The sequence below is a fragment of the Protomyctophum parallelum genome (genome assembly GCF_964188405.1).
Source record: "Protomyctophum parallelum genome assembly, chromosome: 18".
Taxonomy (NCBI): domain Eukaryota; kingdom Metazoa; phylum Chordata; class Actinopteri; order Myctophiformes; family Myctophidae; genus Protomyctophum; species Protomyctophum parallelum.
The window spans coordinates 33,907,102-33,929,857 of NC_139716.1; the positions used below are offsets into that span (position 1 = coordinate 33,907,102).

The following is a 22,756-nucleotide window of genomic DNA, read 5'->3' on the forward strand; positions in this document are numbered from 1 at the left end:
AGTTTATATAAAGTAAAAAAAACTAAGTTTTTCTTGTTTGTGAGCCTTTATTACAGAAATACCAATTTTGTCACTTTATACTACTACTGTAGTATTGTAGGATTTGTGGCATTCTGGCCATGCGAAAGAAAGTTTCTTCCTCAAGTCAATTTATTTGGGGGAGGGGTGAGGGGGGGTTCCAAGAGTTACAACAAATCGTGGCGTCTTCTGAGTGACCGTACAAGAAGTGCAATAGTTCTCTGTCCTGTCTGAGCTTATATAGCCAATGTATGAACATGCGTGTGTGCGCATGTGTGTGTGTGTGTGTGTGTGTGTGTGTGTGTGTGTGTGATGCCTGGCACCGTCGGAAGTGGCCCAGATCCAACAAGACATCCCCCGTGCCCGCTACGACCCACCATTCGGGAAGATAAAAACAGAAAAAGCACAAAGACCTGTTTACATCAGGGTCCTCCATTTTCAATTCATCAGAACATAGACATACAGTACAAATAATTATACACTTCTATGAAGAAAAGGAAATCATATATATATATATATATATATATATATGTGTGTGTGTGTGCGGGAGCAATATGGTGGTGAAACAAATACACAAAACGGCAGAAAGAAAATTAGTGGGGTTCCGTCTCCATGTTAAATTTAGTTGTCATTTACAACTCATGTAAAAGTTTCACTTTCAGTACTAATTTGAAGGTGAGGGTCTATAGAACCATTTTGGTTCGAGTGGCAATCACCAAAATAAAATAATTGGCCTATAGGGGGCGTAGTCAGGTGCCAACCCCCATCAGCGCTACCAAAATATGTAAACTGTTGTAACTTTTGATTAAATTAAATTATCCAATCTGAACATATGATATATGTATGGATTCACAATCAGGAGTAGCATTTGGTACTTAAACCTTATTACACATATAATATTTCTTTCCACCCAGTATTGGTGTATATCCACAAAAACAGCAGGAAAAACGAGCTAAAAACTAGTAGTGGGGTCCCTAGACAGACCGTCATTTACAACTCAACAAAAGTTTAATTTTCACTTCTAATTTGTAGATAATGACCTATAGAGCAATTTTAGTTTGAGTGGCAAGTCTACAAATTAAAGAAATATATATTTTTGCCAAATTTCCAAAATGGCCAAAATCGGAATTATGTTTATTTGAAAGATGTCTTAATTTTCTTATTGCTGTTTTTTCTTTGTTTTTCTTGCTATATCAAGTTAATCCTGTGTGAGGAATCAACTGGATTTCAAATATTAATGTTTTGAATAATCTGATATAGAAACAAAATAAAGATGGCTGCCAATGTACATTGAATTACTACATTACGCCTAACTTCTATCCTGTTGAACCTAGAATGGTGATGTTGGTGCCTATACCTATGTTATCATGAATGACTAATTGTATAAAAACAAAATACATATAATAGGACAATATATAATATTTCACAAAAATGAGACAATGCAGTACATATGTGGGGAACTAAAGTTAGATATTGGAATATAATACACCACTCCTGTGTTATATTTGTTTATTTTATTTAATTACTTATACTATGTACTGCCACTATAGGGGGCAGAGTAGCAGGTGTGTCTTAATTGTTCAGACTTGGTAGCTTGTTAGTTATAATACTAAGCATACTGCAGAAGAGCATGAGCTGCACTGATTGCTCTCTTGTGGTATTGATATTTTGAAGGTAAGCAAAAAAGTTAAACATGTCATGAAGGATCCTGGGTCACCTGGAGGAGGGCGTATGATGTTGAAAGACCCGAAACGCCCTAAGATTCCAGGAACATCACTGAGGATGTGTCCAGACTAGGCATCAGTAGATGTATGTACACAGTCTTATAACTAACAAGCTACCAAGTCTGAACAATTAAGACACACCTCCTACTCTGCCCCCTATAGTGGCAGTACTGTACATACTAACTAATAAAATAAACAAATATAACACAGGAGTGGTGTATTATATTCCAATATCTAACTTTAGTTCCCCACATATGTACTGCATTGTCTCATTTTTGTGAAATATTATATATTGTCCTATTATATGTATTTTGTTTTTATACAATTAGTCATTCATGATAACATAGGTATAGGCACCAACATCACCATTCTAGGTTCAACAGGATAGAAGTTAGGCGTAATGTAGTAATTCAATGTACATTGGCAGCCATCTTTATTTTGTTAGATTATTATTTGATAGATTATTTGTTAGATTTGTCAGATTATTCAAAACATTAATATTTGAAATCCAGTTGATTCCTCACGCAGGATTAACTTGATATAGCAAGAAAAACAAAGAAAAAACAGCAATATAAGAAAATTAAGACATCTTTCAAATAAACATAATTCAGATTTTGGCCATTTTGGAAGTTTGGCAAAAATATATATATTTTTAATTTGTAGACTTGCCACTCAAACTAAAATTGCTCTATAGGTCATTATCTACAAATTAGAAGTGAAAGTTAAACTTTTGTTGAGTTGTAAATGACGGTCTGTCTAGGGACCCCACTACTAGTTTTTAGCTCGTTTTTCCTGCTATTTTTGTGTATTTACACCAATACTGGGTGGAAAGAAATATTATATGTGTAATAAGGTTTAAGTACCAAATGCTACTCCTGATTGTGAATCCATACATATATCATATGTTCAGATTGGATAATTTAATCAAAAGTTACAACAGTTTACATATTTTGGTAGCGCTGATGGGGGTTGGCACCTGACTACGCCCCCTATAGGCCAATTATTTTATTTTGGTGATTGCCACTCGAACCAAAATGGTTCTATAGACCCTCACCTTCAAATTAGTACTGAAAGTGAAACTTTTACATGAGTTGTAAATGACAACTAAATTTAACATGGAGACGGAACCCCACTAAATGGGTAAAAACCTTAAAAGGCTTAATTGTGTGTGTGTGTGTGTGTGTGTGTGTGTGTGTGTGTGTGTGTGTGTGTGTGTGTGTGTGTGTGTGTGTGTGTGTGTGTGTGTGTGTGTGTGTGTGTGTGTGTGTGTGTGTGTGTGTGTGTGTGTGTGTGTGTGTGTGTGTGTGTGTGTGTGTGTGTGTAAAAATGGTCAACCACAGATCAAAACGAGGCAACAGATTAAAATGCTAATGAAAAGAAGAACTAAAGAAGCAAAACGAGTGCCTGGCTTGATTTAGTGACCTGACATAACCCTTGGACCCAAGCTGTTCCCTAGAAACGCAACTCCTCTAATGTCGTCCTTCCAGACCATGGGATGATGACTAGACAGCAGGTGGGCGTGGCCGAGTGGAACGGAACAAGCGTGCATCATAGCGTGCATTCCGTGCAAAGGAAGCGAGTTGAGTTGACGTCTCTGAACGAAGAATGGAGGTAAAACTGGGATTAAGAACAAGATAAATGAATGTCCAACAACAATGATAGCATTTTAGCAGGCAAATGGACATGCTATCAGTTGTCACATGTTTGTCCTGTGCATTTTAGTAGACTAGACATGGAGCGAATAAAGCTCTGATTGTATGTTGATATTGATATAGGATTCATTTTCCGCTTGGTGTGCACTTCCAGCAGCAGAGCATAGTCCGTTAAATGAATGATACGATTAGGCAACCAGACCAATGATTACGCACAATATACAGTCAGTAACATGAATTATGTGATCCAAGTTTGTAGGCTACTTCATTGTTTAAACATAATTATGCATAGTTGGTAAAGTTGAGGCACATTTAAATTGTTGTAATATTGCATCATGTATTTTCCATACACAACATTATGTAGCGCTGCTGCTGTGCAGGTAGCCCTGTAAACATGACTCTCGTATTCATACGAGAGTCATAATTATCATGGCAGTCATGTTCCAGGGCTACTGTGCAGGTAATCAGGCGACTTGGGGTCAGGCTATTTCATAGCCCCTTTCGGGACCCTACATAAAGCTTTTCTATAATTTGGGTCGAACAAATGTCAGAAACTTCAGTAGCATTGGGTTCTGCTTGGAGGGCTAGCTATTTCATATCAATTTGAAGGTTCTGGCAGAAAAAAGTCATACATTTGAAGGTTCTGGCACAAGTGTGTTTAGTAGTAATTTAGTAAACATCTCTACTCTTACCCACGAGTTTCACACGGGCTAATCTACTATGACATTTCTCCAGTGAGCACATACAGTATTGGGGAACACGACAGGTGTCATTACACCGCCGAGCGACTCAAACCTCTGTTAACTGTGTTCCCCAAAAGTATAGATATTTTTAAACACGTTTTCTGCAGCAGACCCCCAATTTGCAGCAATTAATTATTGGGTGAGTATTGAGTACACACTTTTCAATGAGTCACAGACGCAGGACAACATGGCTGTGTATGGAATAGCCTTTACATGAAAATATACTGTATGTATGTAATAGCCTATCACACAGTTCTATAGGGTATCCCCTTTCGGGACCCTTGTTTACCTTTTATGTATTTGGGACACCGACATCCCAAATACAGAAAAGGTAACCAAGGGTCCCGAAATGGGCTAACTTCTCTAAACCTTTAAAATGTCTAACCAACCTGTAGGCTGAGGCTATGTATTTGACTGAATACCAAACAAGTCGCCCCTTTACCAACTGCTATTCCTAAAGTAACCTAAGTAAATGATGCTTAAACGGTTAAACCTAACCTTATTCCTAACCTTAACCTCAGAAAAACTATGCCTAAACCTAACCCTATACCTAACCTTAACCCCAGTAAAACCTTGCCTAACCCTAAACTTAATTCTAACCTTATTCTTAGTAAAACGAAATAAAGAATACAAGAACCGTGGCACCGAGCGGTCGGTCGGTGGAAAAAAATCGAGGGGCGAGATGGTTTAGGGCCGACCGTAATGGCTCAAAGCCTAGCCACTCAAAGAGCAGCCACCCGGTCATCGAATTATTGAATGTGAATACAAGGCTTCATGGTTTGTGTAAGTCATTCTTTTGGGTGAACTAATCCATGAAGCTCATCAACATGCCTATTGTCTAACATCGTATGGGTAGGACACTAGGACGTGATGGTCTACTGCTTGTCTCCCTCTCACACTCCTCTTTCCTCCTCCCAGCCACAGAGGAAGCTGCTGAACTGTGTGGACGGCTGTGTGGATGAGGCTCTGGATGGCGTGGTGAGGGCCAGCGGAGGGCTGTCCTTGCTGAAGGGACACAGGGTGGTGGTGCGGTCGGACCTGGACGCGCTCCGCGGCAAAGTGGCCCTGCTGTCTGGGGGAGGCTCGGGACACGAGCCGGCCCATGCAGGTATACAGTAGTTACACACTGACACATTAAGACGATTCTACAAATACACTTTCAAGATTATTTTTTAATAGCCAACGCTAAAATAGAAAATGACAAGAGTCCTCGCATGACCTGCCTCACACGATTATTAAGAAATGGAATGCTCTCTCTCTCTCTCTCTCTAGGGTATATCGGTAGAGGTATGCTGTCAGCAGCAGTAGCAGGAGGGGTCTTTGCCTCTCCACCTCCTGCCAGTATCCTAGCTGCTGTACTGTGTCTTCACAACGCAGGTATTGTCCAATCATCCGTCTAAGCAAGGTCCGTAACTCTGAAAGTTATGAGGGTCCTGGAAGTTAGAGAATCACTGGATTAAACCAACCCTCTTCTCCTAGGCGCCTCGGGGGTCCTTCTCATCGTTAAAAACTACACTGGTGACCGTCTCAACTTTGGACTGGCTGCTGAGCAGGCCCGTAACCACGGTGTCTCCGTTGACATGGTGATAGTCGCAGAGGACTGTGCGTTTGACCGTCCCAGCAAGGCCGGGAGGCGCGGCTTGTGTGGGACCGTGTTCATACATAAGGTAAGTTCCGAATTCATTTGTGTTTCATATTATGGCACCGGTGCCGAAAAGGACAGTCATTTTGTATTTTAAAACAGAAGAGGGTTAACATGCAGTTGGAGAGGTGTGTGTGTGTGTGTCTGTCTAATAAAGGGGCCGGTGAGTGTGAAACCTGCTTCTCGATTATTATAAATAATTCATTGCTTGGAAAATATTAGATAGTTGCAGGCATCCCTATTGCCCTGTATAAAAGATGAGAGGGAAACTGTTTGTCTGTTTGAAGGGGGAAGAAAATCACTGTCCATTAATTCTATATTCACTCCATTCTTTTTAAATAAACGTCACGACTCACAATTAAATATATATTTTGTGTGTTAGCTGGCGGGTGCATTGGCAGATGAAGGCTGTCCATTGGACCAGATCGTCTCCACGGTGACAGAGGCCTTGAAGGGGATTGGTGAGTCAGTGGTGCCTTCATCCTATTATGGTAGATGATGGGATATGGTTTTGAAGGTTTTGCCTGTATTTTTGTTCAATATCAAATTTACCCACGTACAATAGTGCTTATAGAAAACTCACAATTCCATGTCCATTGTTAAAAAACAAACCTGGCCCCACTAAGTGTTATTACACTATAGTAATACATTTTATACGTGACATGTTCTGTCAGAAATAGAACCAAGTAATTTCTATGTGTTCACTAAATGACAGTGCTGTAGCCTACAATTAGACTCATGTCTCTCAGCACACACTGGTCTATATCTAATAAAGTAGTGGTCTGAACTCGTTTCAGTCACTTATGTTAACTTAACTTGTAAAGTAACAATGGATTCTACACTTATTAAACAGGATGTGTGTGTGCGTGGGTTTATGTTTGTGTGTTCTCCATCCTCAGGCACTCTAGGAGTGAGTCTATCTCCCTGCAGTGTCCCTGGATGTCTGCCGTCATTTGACCTGCCACCTGGAGACATGGAACTGGGACTGGGTGAGAGGGATGGGTGGAGACATGGACCGACGGACGGGCGGGTAGGCGGGTGGGCAGCCTCTCTTTGGCTCAGTCACCAGAGAGTGCTTGCTTCTATTCCCTGCAATGGTGCCTCCATAGACTGTAAAAAATATGGACAAAGTGTTCCGCGGGTCTAACATGAACGTAAAATGAAGCCTGAAATGAAATGCTTGTAAGTCGCCATCTTTCTAGATCCGTTTGGTACCAGCTGGCCATTGGCTGGCTCCGTTTTGTACCAGCTGGTCATTGGCTGCCCAGACAACGAGGCGGGACTTCCCCCCTTCTTCTCCGTTGGTTTTTATTGGGTGGGAGGAGAAGACTCTTGAGTGGGAGGGGAATCCCGATCATAGACTGTAACGGTAGCCACGCCCCTCAGAACATACGCGACATTTTTTTAATTAATGGGACCATAATTTTCCAAAAAGAATATTATGACATTAGAAATGAGACTTTAAACTAGTGACTGGAAGAAGAAAGTATTCATGACGATGTTTATTAAGGTAATACAGTCTAGGTGAAGTTGGGCCAAAATACATGGGCCTCTATGGAGCTATGGGGCTTTTTGGGTCCAGTCCAGCGCCACAATAGGGCATTATATGAACTACCGATTTCAAATGAGGCTTCACGAAATATCTGGCTGACTGCCCCCCTGGGTGCCTCTCAGTGTTCATAGGAGGGAAGCCAGTGTGTGATCCTTTTCGTTGTGGTGACCCCTGCTGGTTACATACAGTGCATGCGTATTGCTCCTACAATTTCTTACCCTGGCTAATAAGCCAGACCGAATCAGCCGTTGGCAAAAACAAAATTGCCTGCCTGTGTGATATTAGTCTGGCTTATTAGCCAGGCTAACGATTTCTACCCCCGTTCGTTGTCTCTTCTCTATCTGTCTATCATTGCAGCGTTGTTGTTTTTTTGTATGTTTTGTCAGTGTATTACAAAGCTTCTCTAATTTATTTATATTCTGGTTAAAATGTTGTTGACAGCTCTGTTCCCTCCCACTTTTCAGGTATCCACGGTGAACCTGGCATCAAGCGATCAAAGGTACAGTAAGTTTCCACCCCAAAACTACCCACTCACAGACTGAAATTGCCTTTCATACACAGCACATACAAGTATTTTATTTTTTAAGGTAGACTAGCGGCGTCTCCTGAACCGGTGGAATCATACCCATGATGCATTTTGAGAACAGCCAGAGCCAACCTTAGTCGAGCTAAAGGTATAAATCTCTGCTGTCTGGAAGAAATCACCTAACTCTAAAATGTTCATTTTTCAGGAAAAATCCAGCTCAAGTGGAGTTAAGAGGTTTTTGTCGAAGCGCTTTTAAATACTTTTCATTGGTTCAATATTGTTTTAACCAACACACAGACGTAAAGGGTGTTCAGTAGCACTGATTTATGAGGGGAAAATGATCACCAGCTGGTTTGGCAGATAGTTTGAGGAGTATATGGTTAAAAATGGTCCGGGGTGGATTAGCCAGTTGTTAGCCAATGAGATTGTGTGACCTCACACTCCAAAATCAGTTTGTAGAAATCGGTACCAGTTCAGGAGCCCTAAGCTTTTTTTTTATTGCAAGTGTATTACATATTGTCTATTTGTAATATATTTATATGGACATGCAGGCACTCAATGTTAATAGTATTTGTAGTAGATAGCAGTAGCACAATTTGAAATTTGCACTCTATTGCCATTTGCCAGACAAAAAATGAAGTCTGTGTGTTTGACTAGGCTGTGACTGGATTGCTGAATTCCTACAATGACCATAATGCGTTGGTGCATTTGTGGAAGACACCCCATGTGGGCTGTCTTACTGAGACAACATGTAGTCCAGGAAGGAAGTGAGACCACATTTTGGTCATGAACATGGCGTCATGACTAAAATATCTAGAAACACACAATGCACACATAAAACCCCCCAGGAAAGTGTTTACTGTGTCCTAAACATCATTAAAATAAGATATGGTTGCCAAAGGGGTGAAGTGGCTCTTTAATGAAACCAAATGCCAACATATTTATTTGTGTATACCAGTATTCTATTGTCTTTCTCCAATTACTCTCTTTTTCTGTCACTCACTCAGGTGTCATCAGCTGACGAGGTGGTGAAAACCATGGTGGATCACATGACCAACACTGACAGCCAGTCACATCTGTCACTGAAGTCAGGTATGACACTGCATGTTTGTGTATTCGGTGTATTGAATGTTTGCCAATTTTCACCAAATATTATAATATTCCCAGTATTGGGACACTAGGGTTCATGCGGTTAGTGGAATCTGATGGATTGCCATAATAGACTGTAGTTTATGTGCATGCCGAAACTTTTATTATTTTATTACATTTTCAGCCCTATTTTTGTGTGTGTGTGTGTGTGTGTGTGTGTGTGTGTGTGTGTGCTTATCTCTCTCCAGGAGACAGTGCAGTGGTGTGTGTGAACAACCTTGGAGCTCTGTCCTGTCTAGAGATGGCTGTGGTTACCAGAGCAGCTCTCAACTGTCTGGGTAAGAGTGCGTGTTCTGTGTTGCATACAAAGCATGCATCCGTCAATGTCTCCATGGTTTTGTGTTGTTGGTTCAGTCTGTTTTGAGATGCTCACTTGATCGGTTATATTGGTGTTGTCATTATGATGTGTGATTGGCCATCTCTAGAGGGTCGCGGGGTTTCGGTTGCCAGGGTGATGTCGGGATCATTTATGACATCACTGGAGATGGCTGGAGTGTCGCTGACGCTGATGAAAGCCAACCAGGAAATCCTGAGACTATTTGGTGAGTACATACACTCGTACACACACACGCGAATGCATGTGTGCCAATGCCCACAGCTTGGAAATAGCTGACTCACCCTGCCTTTGGTGAGAACATAGACTCACGTACACACACACACACAAGCACACGCGCACATGCATGCGTGCTAATGCCCACAGCTTGAATATAGCTGACTCACCCTGCCTAGCACATTCCTTTTATCACTTCTTGACAATTTTGATAGATGCTATTTTAGACGGTATATGCGCGACTGCACGCGACATCATCATACCCGGAAGTTATGCGGGAACGCCTACTGAGTGGCTAAAACCTACTTTTTGTCCTTGACAGCTCATACATCCAAACAGAAAAGTCCTATCTGATTGTATTAATCAATGTTATACTCACATTGCCACTTCATTTGTCACTCACTTTATGAATGTGCATACCCTCTATACTGTGCTATGCAGATGTACTATGTCGGTTACCTGTCCATGTACTGTATGTTACGCATGCTATTTAGATGGCATATTGTTTAGACAGATGCCAGGTTCGATGTTTACCTAATACCTGGCTGGTATCCTGGGTTTGTCACTTGTGATGGATAAGCGCATCTGCTAAATAACGAACCCATTAAAAGCCTGAAATCATCTGTGTCATCGTGTCGATGACCCTGCGAGCTTGTATAGTGCAATTTTAGACATATCTCAAAGTGTGAGTACTACTGATTCATTCATTCATAGAATCGGCCTCAGGTCTTAATGGGTTAAAAATAAATAATGTTTTTGGTAATTGCGTATACGTTACAGTATGATTGAAAAAGACGGGGGGGGGGGGGGGGTTCTTTTGACATAACTCGGACAGCGCTGAGTCAACTGAAGGCGAAGCACACTGCGCCGCAAGCCTTTTTTAGGGTGACGGGTCTTGTGTATCTCAAGAGCAGGACTGGTACGAGGACTATGACGTAGAAGGAATTACGGTACTGGAGAAGACTCGAAGGACAGTTAAAGCCATATTTCTTTAAGTAAAAAGAGAGTGTTTCTATGTAACCATAACATCTTCATCAGATCATCACCTTCAGCATCTCCGACCGTGAAACCGAGTGCACCTTTTCCAATCGTACTGTTACATATCCTGTACAGTACGTGAATCGTCCCCTCTCCTGTCTAGATGCTAGTACCAGTGCTCCAGCATGGCCAAACCTCAGCAGTGTGTGTGTGAGTGCACGCAGCTGCACCGTGGAAGCTCCAGCTCTGGACACACGACCCCAGGACGAAAAGCACACCGAAGGTCAGTCACTCAGTTTCTCTACAATTGTGGGTTTGAGCTTTATGACTCGATATGGATAACACATCGTATGCATTATTTATTTGGTCATAACTAATATATTTTTTTGTATAGGACATACAAAAAGCAAAAAGACAAACAATTGAACCAGTGTGTTGCCAGATCACACACAGACAGGATAATAATAAAATGGAAACAATATGTGAGCGTGTGCGCACACACACACACACACACACACACACACACACACACCCACACACTCACATACTCTCTCACACACACACACACACACACCCGCACACAGTAATATTGGACAATAAAGTACCGTATATAAAGAAAATAAATAACAACAGTTACCATCCCATCTATGGGGTCTGGTCATAACTAATATTTAATCACATTTTTGTCAGTATACAGTTTTGAAAATGAGTCATTTGATTTATATTTACCAAACAGAATAGATTGAAGTGACTTTGGCAGTCAAAAAAAGTATTTTTATTTACCCCCAACAAACATGAAAATTAGTGTTGTTATCTGCAGGTGTTTCATTTTCTGGTCCAGGTTGACTGGGTGAACGTCAGTATTTATCTGCAGGTGTTTCATTTGCTGGTCCAGGTTGACTGGGTGAACGTCAGTATTTATCTGCAGGTGTGTTTCATTTGCTGGTCCAGGTTGACTGGTGAACGTCAGTATTTATCTGCAGGTGTGTTTAATTTGCTGGTCCAGGTTGACTGGGTGAACGTCAGTATTTATCTGCAGGTGTGTTTCATTTGCTGGTCCAGGTTGACTGGTGAACGTCAGTATTTATCTGCAGGTGTGTTTAATTTGCTGGTCCAGGTTGACTGGGTGAACGTCAGTATTTATCTGCAGGTGTGTTTCATTTTCTGGTCCAGGTTGACTGGGTGAACGTCAGTATTTATCTGCAGGTGTGTTTCATTTGCTGGTCCAGGTTGACTGGTGAACGTCAGTATTTATCTGCAGGTGTGTTTTATTTGCTGGTCCAGGTTGACTGGTGAACGTCAGTATTTATCTGCAGGTGTGTTTAATTTGCTGGTCCAGGTTGACTGGGTGAACGTCAGTATTTATCTGCAGGTGTGTTTCATTTGCTGGTCCAGGTTGACTGGTGAACGTCAGTATTTATCTGCAGGTGTGTTTTATTTGCTGGTCCAGGTTGACTGGTGAACGTCAGTATTTATCTGCAGGTGTGTTTCATTTTCTGGTCCAGGTTGACTGGGTGAACGTCAGTATTTATCTGCAGGTGTGTTTCATTTGCTGGTCCAGGTTGACTGGTGAACGTCAGTATTTATCTGCAGGTGTGTTTCATTTGCTGGTCCAGGTTGACTGGGTGAACGTCAGTATTTATCTGCAGGTGTGTTTCATTTTCTGGTCCAGGTTGACTGGGTGAACGTCAGTATTTATCTGCAGGTGTGTTTCATTTGCTGGTCCAGGTTGACTGGTGAACGTCAGTATTTATCTGCAGGTGTGTTTCATTTTCTGGTCCAGGTTGACTGGTGAACGTCAGTATTTATCTGCAGGTGTGTTTCATTTGCTGGTCCAGGTTGACTGGTGAACGTCAGTATTTATCTGCAGGTGTGTTTCATTTGCTGGTCCAGGTAGCCTGAGCCCGGTGCTGCGTAGATGTCTGGAGGCGGTCTGTTCCACTCTGTTACAGCACCGGGAGGAACTCAACTCCTTGGACCGCGCTTCTGGGGACGGAGATTGTGGGAACACACATGCACAGGCCTCTAAAGGTGAAGCAATGAGCATGCACAAAAAAATAGGTCAATTAAGTAGTATTAAGGCTCATACATAGTCTGGATTTACGGTGATGGGGTGACCACCGAACTACAACATGACGTCACGAGCCGCGGTGAAGAGCAAACCACCGCCACCGCTCCAGCCCTTCTCTCTGTTTTTACTCGCCACCGCTCAACGTTATTTCAGCTCTGGTGGTCAGCTCACCACCGGAGCGGTGGTCACCTTACCACCGAAAATCCAGACTATGAATAGGCCTTTAGGATGTATTAAGATGTTGATATAGTCCTACTCCTCCTCCCAGCCAACACCCTCCACTGACCCCCCCTTTTTATTTACATGAAAAGGGCATGTGAGCTCAAATCACACCTTGGAAAGCATGAGTGTCTATTTCAAACAAAGTGTTTTTTGACTGGGGGGGTCATATTTTTCAGCAGGCAATGAAGCAATGAGCACGCACAAAAAAATAGATCAATTAAGTAATGACGGGAGGGTGAATGGTTAGTGTCGCCGACCATAATAGTTTGCAATACCTCTACTCTAGTCTAAAATAAATACATAATTCACTACAAAACAAAATGTAATTGCATTAAATATGTTACTTTGTACGTGTACGCACAGTCGCACACACAATATGTAAGGCCATGACTCTTTTTAACTGTTACTTGAAATAAATTCCTCTCAGCTATTCAGGAGTGGCTCCAGAGTCATGTGGTACCTGGTTGCCCGGGAAAACTGCTGTCTGTCCTCGCTGGATTGGTGGAGGAGAAGATGGGCGGGTCATCGGGAGCAGTGAGTAGATGATAGGCTGCGGGTAAATGCTTGTACCGTCATACTGTAGGGTCATGTATTAAAGTTCTCAGTCGCCACGACTGATTTCAGTCATTTGGATTCCATTGAAGCCAGCCTGTCTTCTATGGAAGCATGTTAATCCATTCTGACCTGAGATCAGATTCAAAAAATGTCTTCTACATCCTGACAGTTTTCTGAAAAAGCTATGTTTCTATGTCAGTCGTTCGATTTTTCTAAAATAGCAGACCTACAAGCTCGTAGCGCGCCACTCGGTGGTGCGCTATGAGCTTGTAGATCTGCCCCAAAATGGGTTAAACAACGAAAATAGCCGATAGGCTATTTCCGCTTATTGAGTGGTGCAACCACTCCAAGGAACAGCAATGTCCGTGTCCGCCTATGTGTCATCCGCCTATGTATGTTTTAATGAGCACGAGTATGACTATTAGTACCAGTAGGGGCGCTGTTGTACAGAAACAGAGAGAGAGATAGTGCTGTACTGTTGCCTGCTAATGAGAGCGAGAGAGAGAGAGAGGAGGGGGGGGAGAGAGGGGAGTTGCAACACTCAGTTCACACGGGTGTGATTTTATTTTAAGATTAAAGCATTTGAAGTGGTCAAACTAGCAACATGTTCATAAGCATCTTCCATATATGGTCTTAGATAACAGCAAAAGGTAAAGCCTCAGTCTGTGATTTCTTCAGCTGGTTTATTGGCACTTTGACAGTATGTACTGTATGTATGTGTAAATTTTTAGTTTACACGTTTTGTTATTGTTTAGTAAACGGCACTAGTGTTGGGAGGGCTCCTTTCGCACTGTTTCACAAGTCGCATAATAATAGGACTTGGTCATGCAAATGTTTTCAGTTGTCAGATAGAATTTTGCTTTAATCCATGTGTACAGTACACAGTACAGTACATTGCAATACAATATACACATACGTACATTATCTCTCTCTTTCTCTCTGTCTGTCTCTCTCTCTGTCTTCAGTTGTACAGTCTCTTCCTGACAGCAGCAGCTGGTCATCTCACTGAGGGGCGGAGCAACGCTGCAGCCTGGGCCAACGCAATGCATGCTGGGACGCAGGCAATGAGGAGGTACGACTGGTGAAAGCGTGAAAGGTGTCACACCGTCTTTTTGGGTTCTTCGCTGAGAAAGAATGAGGTTGTGTCTGTGCTTGTATTGCTATCCTCGAGAGGGCCACACACGTATAGTAGAATTAGAGAAATGGTTGTTTTATGGTTAAAAACTGATCTTTAGAGTTAGGCTTACAATTATGAAAAGCCTCTTTTCAGCTTTTGAATTGGCAGAAATTTGTAATTGTAATGTTGATCTCCTCACAAGTATAGTAGGGACAAAGGAATAGCCAGCACACACACACAAATGTCCTTGTCGCCGGACAATGGACGCGTTTCAGCCAACGCTGAGGAAGGCCTATCTGGATGAACCACGTTGTCCGTCAGAGGTAAATAGATCATGTGAAAAGGACATTTTGGGTGTGCTGGCTATTCATTTATTCCCATTTGTACATTTTTTTTGATCAAAGTTTTTTTATTAATGTTCACACGAAAATATTATACATACAAAACATACATACAAACATTTTTTGAAAAAAAAAAAAAATCCCCTTTTTTCCCTCCCCTCCCCCCAGAGTTCCCGCTCTGAAAGAGCCACAACCCCGGTATCTTGCACCATATGAAATAAAAGGCACATACAAATATACATAGACATAATAGAAGACTAATAGAAGTATGCAAACAAATAATAATAATAAAAAAATAATATCCCATTTGTACATTTGAGCTAAGTTGGAGTGTTGCAGGTTTTATGCCTTTGCAGTTTTTCTTTCTCTCACAAGTATAGTACAAATGTGTCTGTCTGTCTGTGTTTAACCTATTAAGACATGAGACCGATTCTATGAATGCCTTCTAAATTAGTAGTTCTCACACTTTAAAGACTTTTCAAAAATCAGACCTTTTCTGAAGTGAGTGGTGCAATAGCGCCCCCTGTTGGTACCCTAAACATAGGGACAGATGAACATTGCTGGTTCTAGGAGTTGAGTTGCACCACTCAAATGTTCAAAGATTCACAGATGCACAAGCGCTCTGAGCTTGTACATCTGCTATTTTCTAAATTAAAATGACACAGATGCTTTCCCACTAGTAACCCGGTTTGAATAGGTAAATTACACTGACCTCTGTCTTTCAGATATGGTGGTGCAGACCCTGGAGACAGAACAATGGTGAGAGATCAGTAAATCCACTCTTACTTAACTCCTGCATATTCATTTAGTGTTTACACGTGTTGTTGTTTCAGACAATATTTCAGTCAAATTCCAATCAAAATGAGTGAATGAATGAATGGTGTCCTTTATGCAAATGTGTATTTCATTCACACACACACACACACACACACACATTCACATGTGGACGGCGGAGGAAACCATGCGAGGCACCAACCTGCTTATCGGCAGCAATTAGGGCTCCAGTGTCTTGCTGCAGGACGCGTGATTATGAATCCCACCAATGTTCCGCCTTACCATGTGTCTGATTGGCTCGCGGGCAGGCATAGTTTTACTGAGGTTAGGGTTAAGTTTAGGTTTAGGCATAGTTTTACTGAGGTTAGGGTTAAGTTTAGGTTTAGGCATAGTTTTACTGAGGTTAGGGTTAAGTTTAGGTTTAGGCATAGTTTTACTGAGGTTAGGGTTAAGTTTAGGTTTAGGCATAGTTTTACTGAGGTTAGGGTTAAGTTTAGGTTTAGGCATAGTTTTACTGAGGTTAGGGTTAAGTTTAGGTTTAGGCATAGTTTTACTGAGGTTAGGGTTAAGTTTAGGTTTAGGCATAGTTTTACTGAGGTCAGGTGTAGGATTAGGTTTAGGCATAGTTTTACTGAGGTTAGGGTTAAGTTTAGGTTTAGGCATAGTTTTACTGAGGTCAGGTGTAGGATTAGGTTTAGGCATAGTTAGAGAAATGTCAATCACAGCGACTACTGGTCAATCACAGCGTGGCTTTTCCTAGAACTGCGGTGGGATCCATAATAAATCAAGGACACTTCCCCTCTAACCCATGGGCAGAGCCGGGATCGAACCGTGAACTGAAGCTGTTTGATCTATGATGGCGTGATGATCATTTACAAATATTTTTTCATCTGATTTGATCCAAAACATTACTACTTACATTCATGTTTCAGTAAGCTTTACACACAGTGGACATTAAGATCAAGTCTCTCTTTCTCTCCCATCAGTTGGATGCTCTGTGCCCTGCAGTGGACGAGCTGATGAAAGTAACCACAGTACCACCTGGTGGTGAACTTGTGATACTGCAAACTGCTGTGGAGGTAGGTTTGACCATTCTAAACGCAGAAGACGAGAACCACTTTAAGACCTGTAGGCCGATTCTACAAATGCCTTCTAAATCAGTAGTCCTCAAACTTTTAACAATAATTCAAAATTATTCAACACGTTCAAGATTTTTTTTAAATAGCTGATGTTCAAGCTTGAGCGCTTGTACATCTGCTAGTTTTGAATCGCCTACGCTACATTTTTTATGGTTTAAGTGACATCTGCATTATAGTTATGGGAACTAATGGGGTTGAAAAATTGTGGTTGAAATTGAAAGCACTCGTTCAATGGCAGTGATGTGATTTGTAACTCTTCCTCAGGTGACTGATAAATGATAATATCAACGCAGTGATCAGATCAGATAACAACTACACAGGGAGGGATGTTCTAGCAGGGTTTTAATGCACAATTAAACACCTACGGTAATTTCAAAGAGAAATACACGTCAGTGTCGCAAAAAACCATAGGCACTGGTCTGTAGAGATGTGGAAATAAAGGATGTGGTCAGATGACTCATCCTTCACCATATTCTACGTGGGTGAGTGAATGTGTGTAGCACAATCCTGACAGTTTTCTGAAAAACACATGTTTCTATGTCAGTCGTTCTCAAAACATTTTCATGTCAAGAACAAGGAATATGTTGTTTCAGGGACCTTCCAGAAGGAAAGATATGATATTAAAAACGTTCACTCTGAAAGAATATATTCAAAGATTTGCGACACATTTTCACGATTTTTTAAAAACCGGATGACCAGATCACCGGATCTCAACCCAATTGAATACACTGAGGTTGTCACTGTTAAATAGCGCTCTCCACCAAAGCAGGGAATATGCTTTGTTTGAATGGTGTTCCATAACTTGTTTCAGTTTTCCAAGACTAATCTAATCTATTCCAACAGCACCAAAGGTGGTCTCCAACACCTTACATAAGACACTTTATGATCCTTTTTCCTTTCACCTGTCACCTGTCTCAAATGCAATACAATAGAATACAGTATGTGGTGTGTTGTTTGTGATATATAATCACATACAATATACGTCACATCCTCTCCTAGGATGATGTACGGTACAATCTGTGCAACATGATTGCATAAAAAGTGGTTAAGAAAAAGTAATTCCTCTGTACTGTACTGTACTGTATATGCACATTTCTCTGTCCCCAGAAAGCAGAGTTGGGGGCGGAGTCCACCCGTGACCTCACAGCCAGGGCGGGGAGAGCCAGCTACATCGCCGCGGAGCGGGTGACCCTCCCAGACCCGGGAGCCGTGGCGGTAGCCGCCATCCTCCGAGCGGTGCTGGTGTCACTTGGCGGGCAGAAGTAACCATGGGGCTGTATGGGTCTATCACGATACTGATATCATCAGCTAGCTAGTTTGGATGAAATCTGTTAAGCTAACAATTTCACATACTGGTGGCTATAGATTGTTGGAGGAACAGTATTAATTGTAATCATCTATTAACTATTGATACAGTATATGGCAGTGGTTTTCAACTCTTTTCATATCAAGCTCCGTAATTTATTCGGCATTTGAGCCACGGACCGGCATTTGAGCCACGGATCACCATTTGATGAGATTTAGCCTCTCGGACCCAAAATGTAGAATATTTTGTTCTCGTTGGTTAAGATTTTGTCCACAATTCCATGCTGTATTGATGTGGTACCATAGGAAAGACAACAGGCAAACATTGATCAAAATAACAATTCTTCTACATTCTCTAATTGCGCAGACCTACTGCGGATGTTTAACAATCTTGAGAGAGTATAATGAAACTTGATGGGTCCATTTGGTTTCATTTTACACTCAAGAGTAAAGATCTAATAAGGGTCTATTTAGTTACCAACTCTCCGTCATTATGACCACTGGTTGAGAACCACTGATTTATGGCAATACATACTGTAGATAATTTTGTTCTTTAATGCTGGGTCAGTGTTGACTGTTGATGTACTGTATGCTGTAAGTCTAGCCTTGGTAGCAGCCATAAATAACTAACTGTGACGGTTAAGAATGGGATATTGAAGTGGTGATGTCGTCGACTAAAGCTATGACGAAAAATGATCGTCGACTACCTTTTTTCACCGACTAATAAAAATCACACACGTGTGAAGTGATGGGCGCAGGCAGCGAGGGCAGTAATTATATCACCCCGATGACGTCTTATGTTGAAATGTTGAGAACGGGTGTGAGGAGGAGAGGAGAGCAGCAGCTCTGACAACACTGCAGCCCGCTCTGCGGAGGTCACCTCCCGGCCACAAGCATTTGGAAATGTGCTTGTGTCTCTTCCAAATTACCGGTGTTTCCTTGGCTTCATGGCTGACAAAATGAACTCAAAGATGGGCTGAATGAATGAGGAAATACCACTGTAGTGCCGAAATGATTTCGGCTCGTCAGAACATTTCAGTGGCACCAAAGCGCTGACTTTTGGACAGTTCCCAGGCCCCCCCCCCCCCCCCCCCCCCCCCCGAACCTCGAATGATGTCACATCACATTGTAGAACCAACCTTTTTTCGGCTGTAAAATAGGAGTATGAATTGGCCCCCACAATATGCTGGGGCTGCGACGCGCTGAGCTTGTAGATCGGATATTCTCAGCATGCAGCCAAGTGTAAAATCAGCCACGACGCCATCACTGTGTTGATGAACATTTACATGAATCTTATTTACTAATTTATTTGTAAAATAGTCATTATTGCAGTTCTGCACAAATGGTACCGATGAGGGCATTTGTACTTGCATAATTATCAAGACACTTAACGGGAGAATACTTGAGTAGTTAACACTTCCATAACATTCATTAATACCTATTTTAAGAGACCATTCTTTGATAGAAAAACAAATCCATGAATCTTTGTAATTATGTCTAATAAAATAAATGTCACTATGAAATGTGTTTTGTCAACTCTAGACCTCCCCACACACACACCTGTCCACAAACCTACATGTTTAGTTGGTAAAAAAAAAAAAGAAGAAAGAAAACCACATACATTGTTTTGAGTCACCGCTATCAATTCCTCTCATCTTTGCATATTTTCCGCAATGTGCAAATCTACTTCTCAATGTCACACTTATTACAACACACATCTGCTCTTTTTCCACAATTCTCTATCTTCTCGCTACTCTGACTTTAGTTTCTCTCTCGTTTCTCGCACGTCTCACCGACCTTTGATCTCTCATTGCTTCCTGACACATCAGACTTTGAACACACACACCTCAGAAACGTAGGCTGGAGAGAGAGAGAGAGAGAGACACACAGAGACTACAGTACAGATGGTAGTCATGGTACTACAGTACAGAGACCAACGGTAAACGATCACTGTCATAGTGTGTTTTGTGTGTGTGTGTGTGTGCGTGCGTGCCATAGGGTGTGGATCCAAGAATTTCAAATTCTCTGAGAGCTGATATTCAAATTGAGACTGATCATCTGAAATGTGGTAAGTAGGAAAATACTTGTGTTATAGACGTGTATATGTGTGTGTGATAGACGGGTCCATATACTGTAAACTGTGTTGACTAATGAGTTTTACTGGTCCTTTTCACTTCTGTTCAGTTATAATTGCCTTTTTTGATACCTAACCTGTAATGCACAGATTTTGTACTACCATTATGTCCAGAACCACATGGCCAGCATTTCAATGAATGTTCTGACCTACAAAATAGTTCTTAAATGGCCACACTAAGCAGATGTAACTCAATTCGGGGCCCAGTATTGATCATCTTATTAAATCGATGAATCCTATTACCGTAAATCCACAAGATTAACGGTTGCAGCCCTTGTGTTTTTGTTACATAATGTTACCACATTATGTAGTTTCGCATAGGAAATATATGCACTCAAAACATTATTGTTAATTATAATATGTTCAGAGCAAACCACCAGGATGTTTTTTGGTGTGGCGTTGATCTCACTGTTCTGTTCTTCCACTCTGTCTCTCATTGAAGAGACCTTGAACCATGAAAGAGCTCTTGGTCGAAAAGGACTGAGGTCTGTCTCCAGACACAATTTTTTTCTTATTTTTTGTAACTTTTTGATCTGGAACTAAATATCCTAAGTGCCACATACATCATTTATATCTGCACGGCAGGGCGGCAGTGGTTCAGGGGTAGAGTGGCCGGATGGTAACCACAAGGTTGCCAGTTCGAACCTGGGCTCCCCCAGAGTTGGTGTCGAAGTGTCCTTGAGCAAGACACTGAACCCCAAATTGCTCCTGATGTGCTGGTTGGTGCCTTGCATGGTTGTAATGTAATGCACATCTAAAGCGCTATATAAATGCACCATTTACCACCTGTACCATTTGATTACAGAGACTACTATCACACCACGCGCACACACACACACACACACACATTCATTCATGTTTATAGCAATAATTATTATAGCAATTTCGTAGGGTTTTTTTAGGGCATTTATTTAGGTTTTTGTCGCATGTTCTAAGCTCGAAATTAGGCATTGGTTGTTTTCTGGCCCGCCATATCAAATATGGCCTAGAAAATAGTCATAGTTTGACTCTCTCTCTCTCTCAGATGGAGTTTGCCTGTAGTCATGTCGTGTGTAACTGGAGAGCTGAGAGCACTAATGCAGGTATCTATCCCAGTGCTCTGAGTCATAATGTATTCATAAGATCACTTCCCTTTATACAATATCCTGCTGGGCAGAAACCTCTTATCTCCATATTGTAACTTTTTGTGTTTTTGTCATAAATGAACCGAACGGACGCCCTACTAAAGTTGAGCGTCACTCAAAAGTAGCAGGCCGGCAGACTCAAAACGTGGCGTGAAGTGACACGTTTCGATCTTGTAGATCTCCTACTTTTGCTGCCATTGCTACAGTAAACTACCTCGTCAATATGACGGTTCTGTGTATAGTGGGGACTTCATGTAATTGTCTTGGTGATTATGTTGTTGTGCTATTGGTTATGTGTTTTCTTTTTTGTAGGAACAGACTGTGAGGGGGGGGGGGGCAATAAAGTACAAAAATATTATTATTAACACTTTGTGATAAGCTGAGTTAACAACAAACTCCTTTTTTCCCCAGCATACACCAATGTTTTCCCAGCATACACCAGTCCCAGACGGTCTGTGAATGAGCATACTTATGACAACAGAACGACTGTTGTAAATCAAGCGGGTAACTCTCTCTCTCTCTTTGCCCATTCTCTCTCTCTGTCTGTTTTTGTCTATAATTGTCCCTTCTGTCTGTCGCTTATTCCCTTCCTTCCTTCCTTCCTTCCTTCCTTCCTTCCTTCCTTCCTTCCTTCCTTCCTTCTCTGTGTGTGTGTGTGTGTGTGTGTGTGTGTGTGTGTGTGTGTGTGTGTGTGTGAAAATTCAGATAGCGTAGGAAGGTGTGAAAACACACACACACACACACACACACACACACACACACACACACACACACACACACACACACCAATACATAGTGCAAACCACAATGCAATTCTTATTACCAGAAGACAACTGAATGTGCCTAAATGTTTTCCATTACTAGACCACACACACACACACACACACGCACGCTGGTTGCAACATACTTGGTTCATCATATGCTGTGCTTATGTTATACTGTTAACTATTAACTACTCTATCAAATGTAATATAAAGGAAAGCAGGTGGTGAACCTGTCAAAGTAAGTCAACAAGTCTTTGCTTTGTTTTTCCAGAGCCAAGGCTTGGCCCTCCACCTCTGCCCCCTCCTCGACACATAAATCCCCAGAAACAAGCGTGCCGAACCTCCACCAGCACTATCCCTCGTCCGCCCTCCTTCAAACCTCCACCCCCTCCTGCACCACGTCCTACACCACCCGCACCTCCTCTGCACTCCTCCTTCAAACCACCACCCCGTCCTGTACCACCTACACCACCCACACCTCCTCTCCACTCCATTGTTCCTCCTCTACCTTTAGAAGGCGAGTGAGTCTGTCTGTCTGTCTGTCTGAGTTAAAGGAGAATTCCGGACCAACCATTTTCTTATCTTAATCTGATGTTATTGTATCCAAGAACAAGTGGTGCAGGTTTTAAGATTATTATGATTGCTCGCAAAATTGTTACTGGTGAGTGGTGGCAGT

At 41.8% G+C, this 22,756-nt stretch overlaps 1 protein-coding gene across 1 annotated transcript; it reads left to right on the forward strand.

The window, feature by feature from the left end:
* Positions 1 to 3,258: 3,258 nt before the first annotated feature.
* On the forward strand, positions 3,259 to 22,543 carry tkfc (triokinase/FMN cyclase). The gene is made up of 19 exons (XM_083788523.1): positions 3,259 to 3,353; positions 5,056 to 5,245; positions 5,410 to 5,514; positions 5,617 to 5,804; positions 6,162 to 6,240; positions 6,679 to 6,768; positions 7,796 to 7,830; positions 8,865 to 8,949; positions 9,195 to 9,284; positions 9,432 to 9,548; positions 10,698 to 10,817; positions 12,428 to 12,565; positions 13,255 to 13,361; positions 14,348 to 14,454; positions 15,566 to 15,599; positions 16,601 to 16,693; positions 17,861 to 18,015; positions 21,728 to 21,820; positions 22,352 to 22,543. Exons 1-18 carry the CDS (start codon positions 3,348 to 3,350, stop codon positions 21,777 to 21,779), a joined length of 1,791 nt encoding a protein of 596 aa, XP_083644649.1. The 5' UTR covers positions 3,259 to 3,347; the 3' UTR covers positions 21,780 to 21,820; positions 22,352 to 22,543.
* The last annotated feature ends 213 nt before the right edge of the window (positions 22,544 to 22,756 follow it).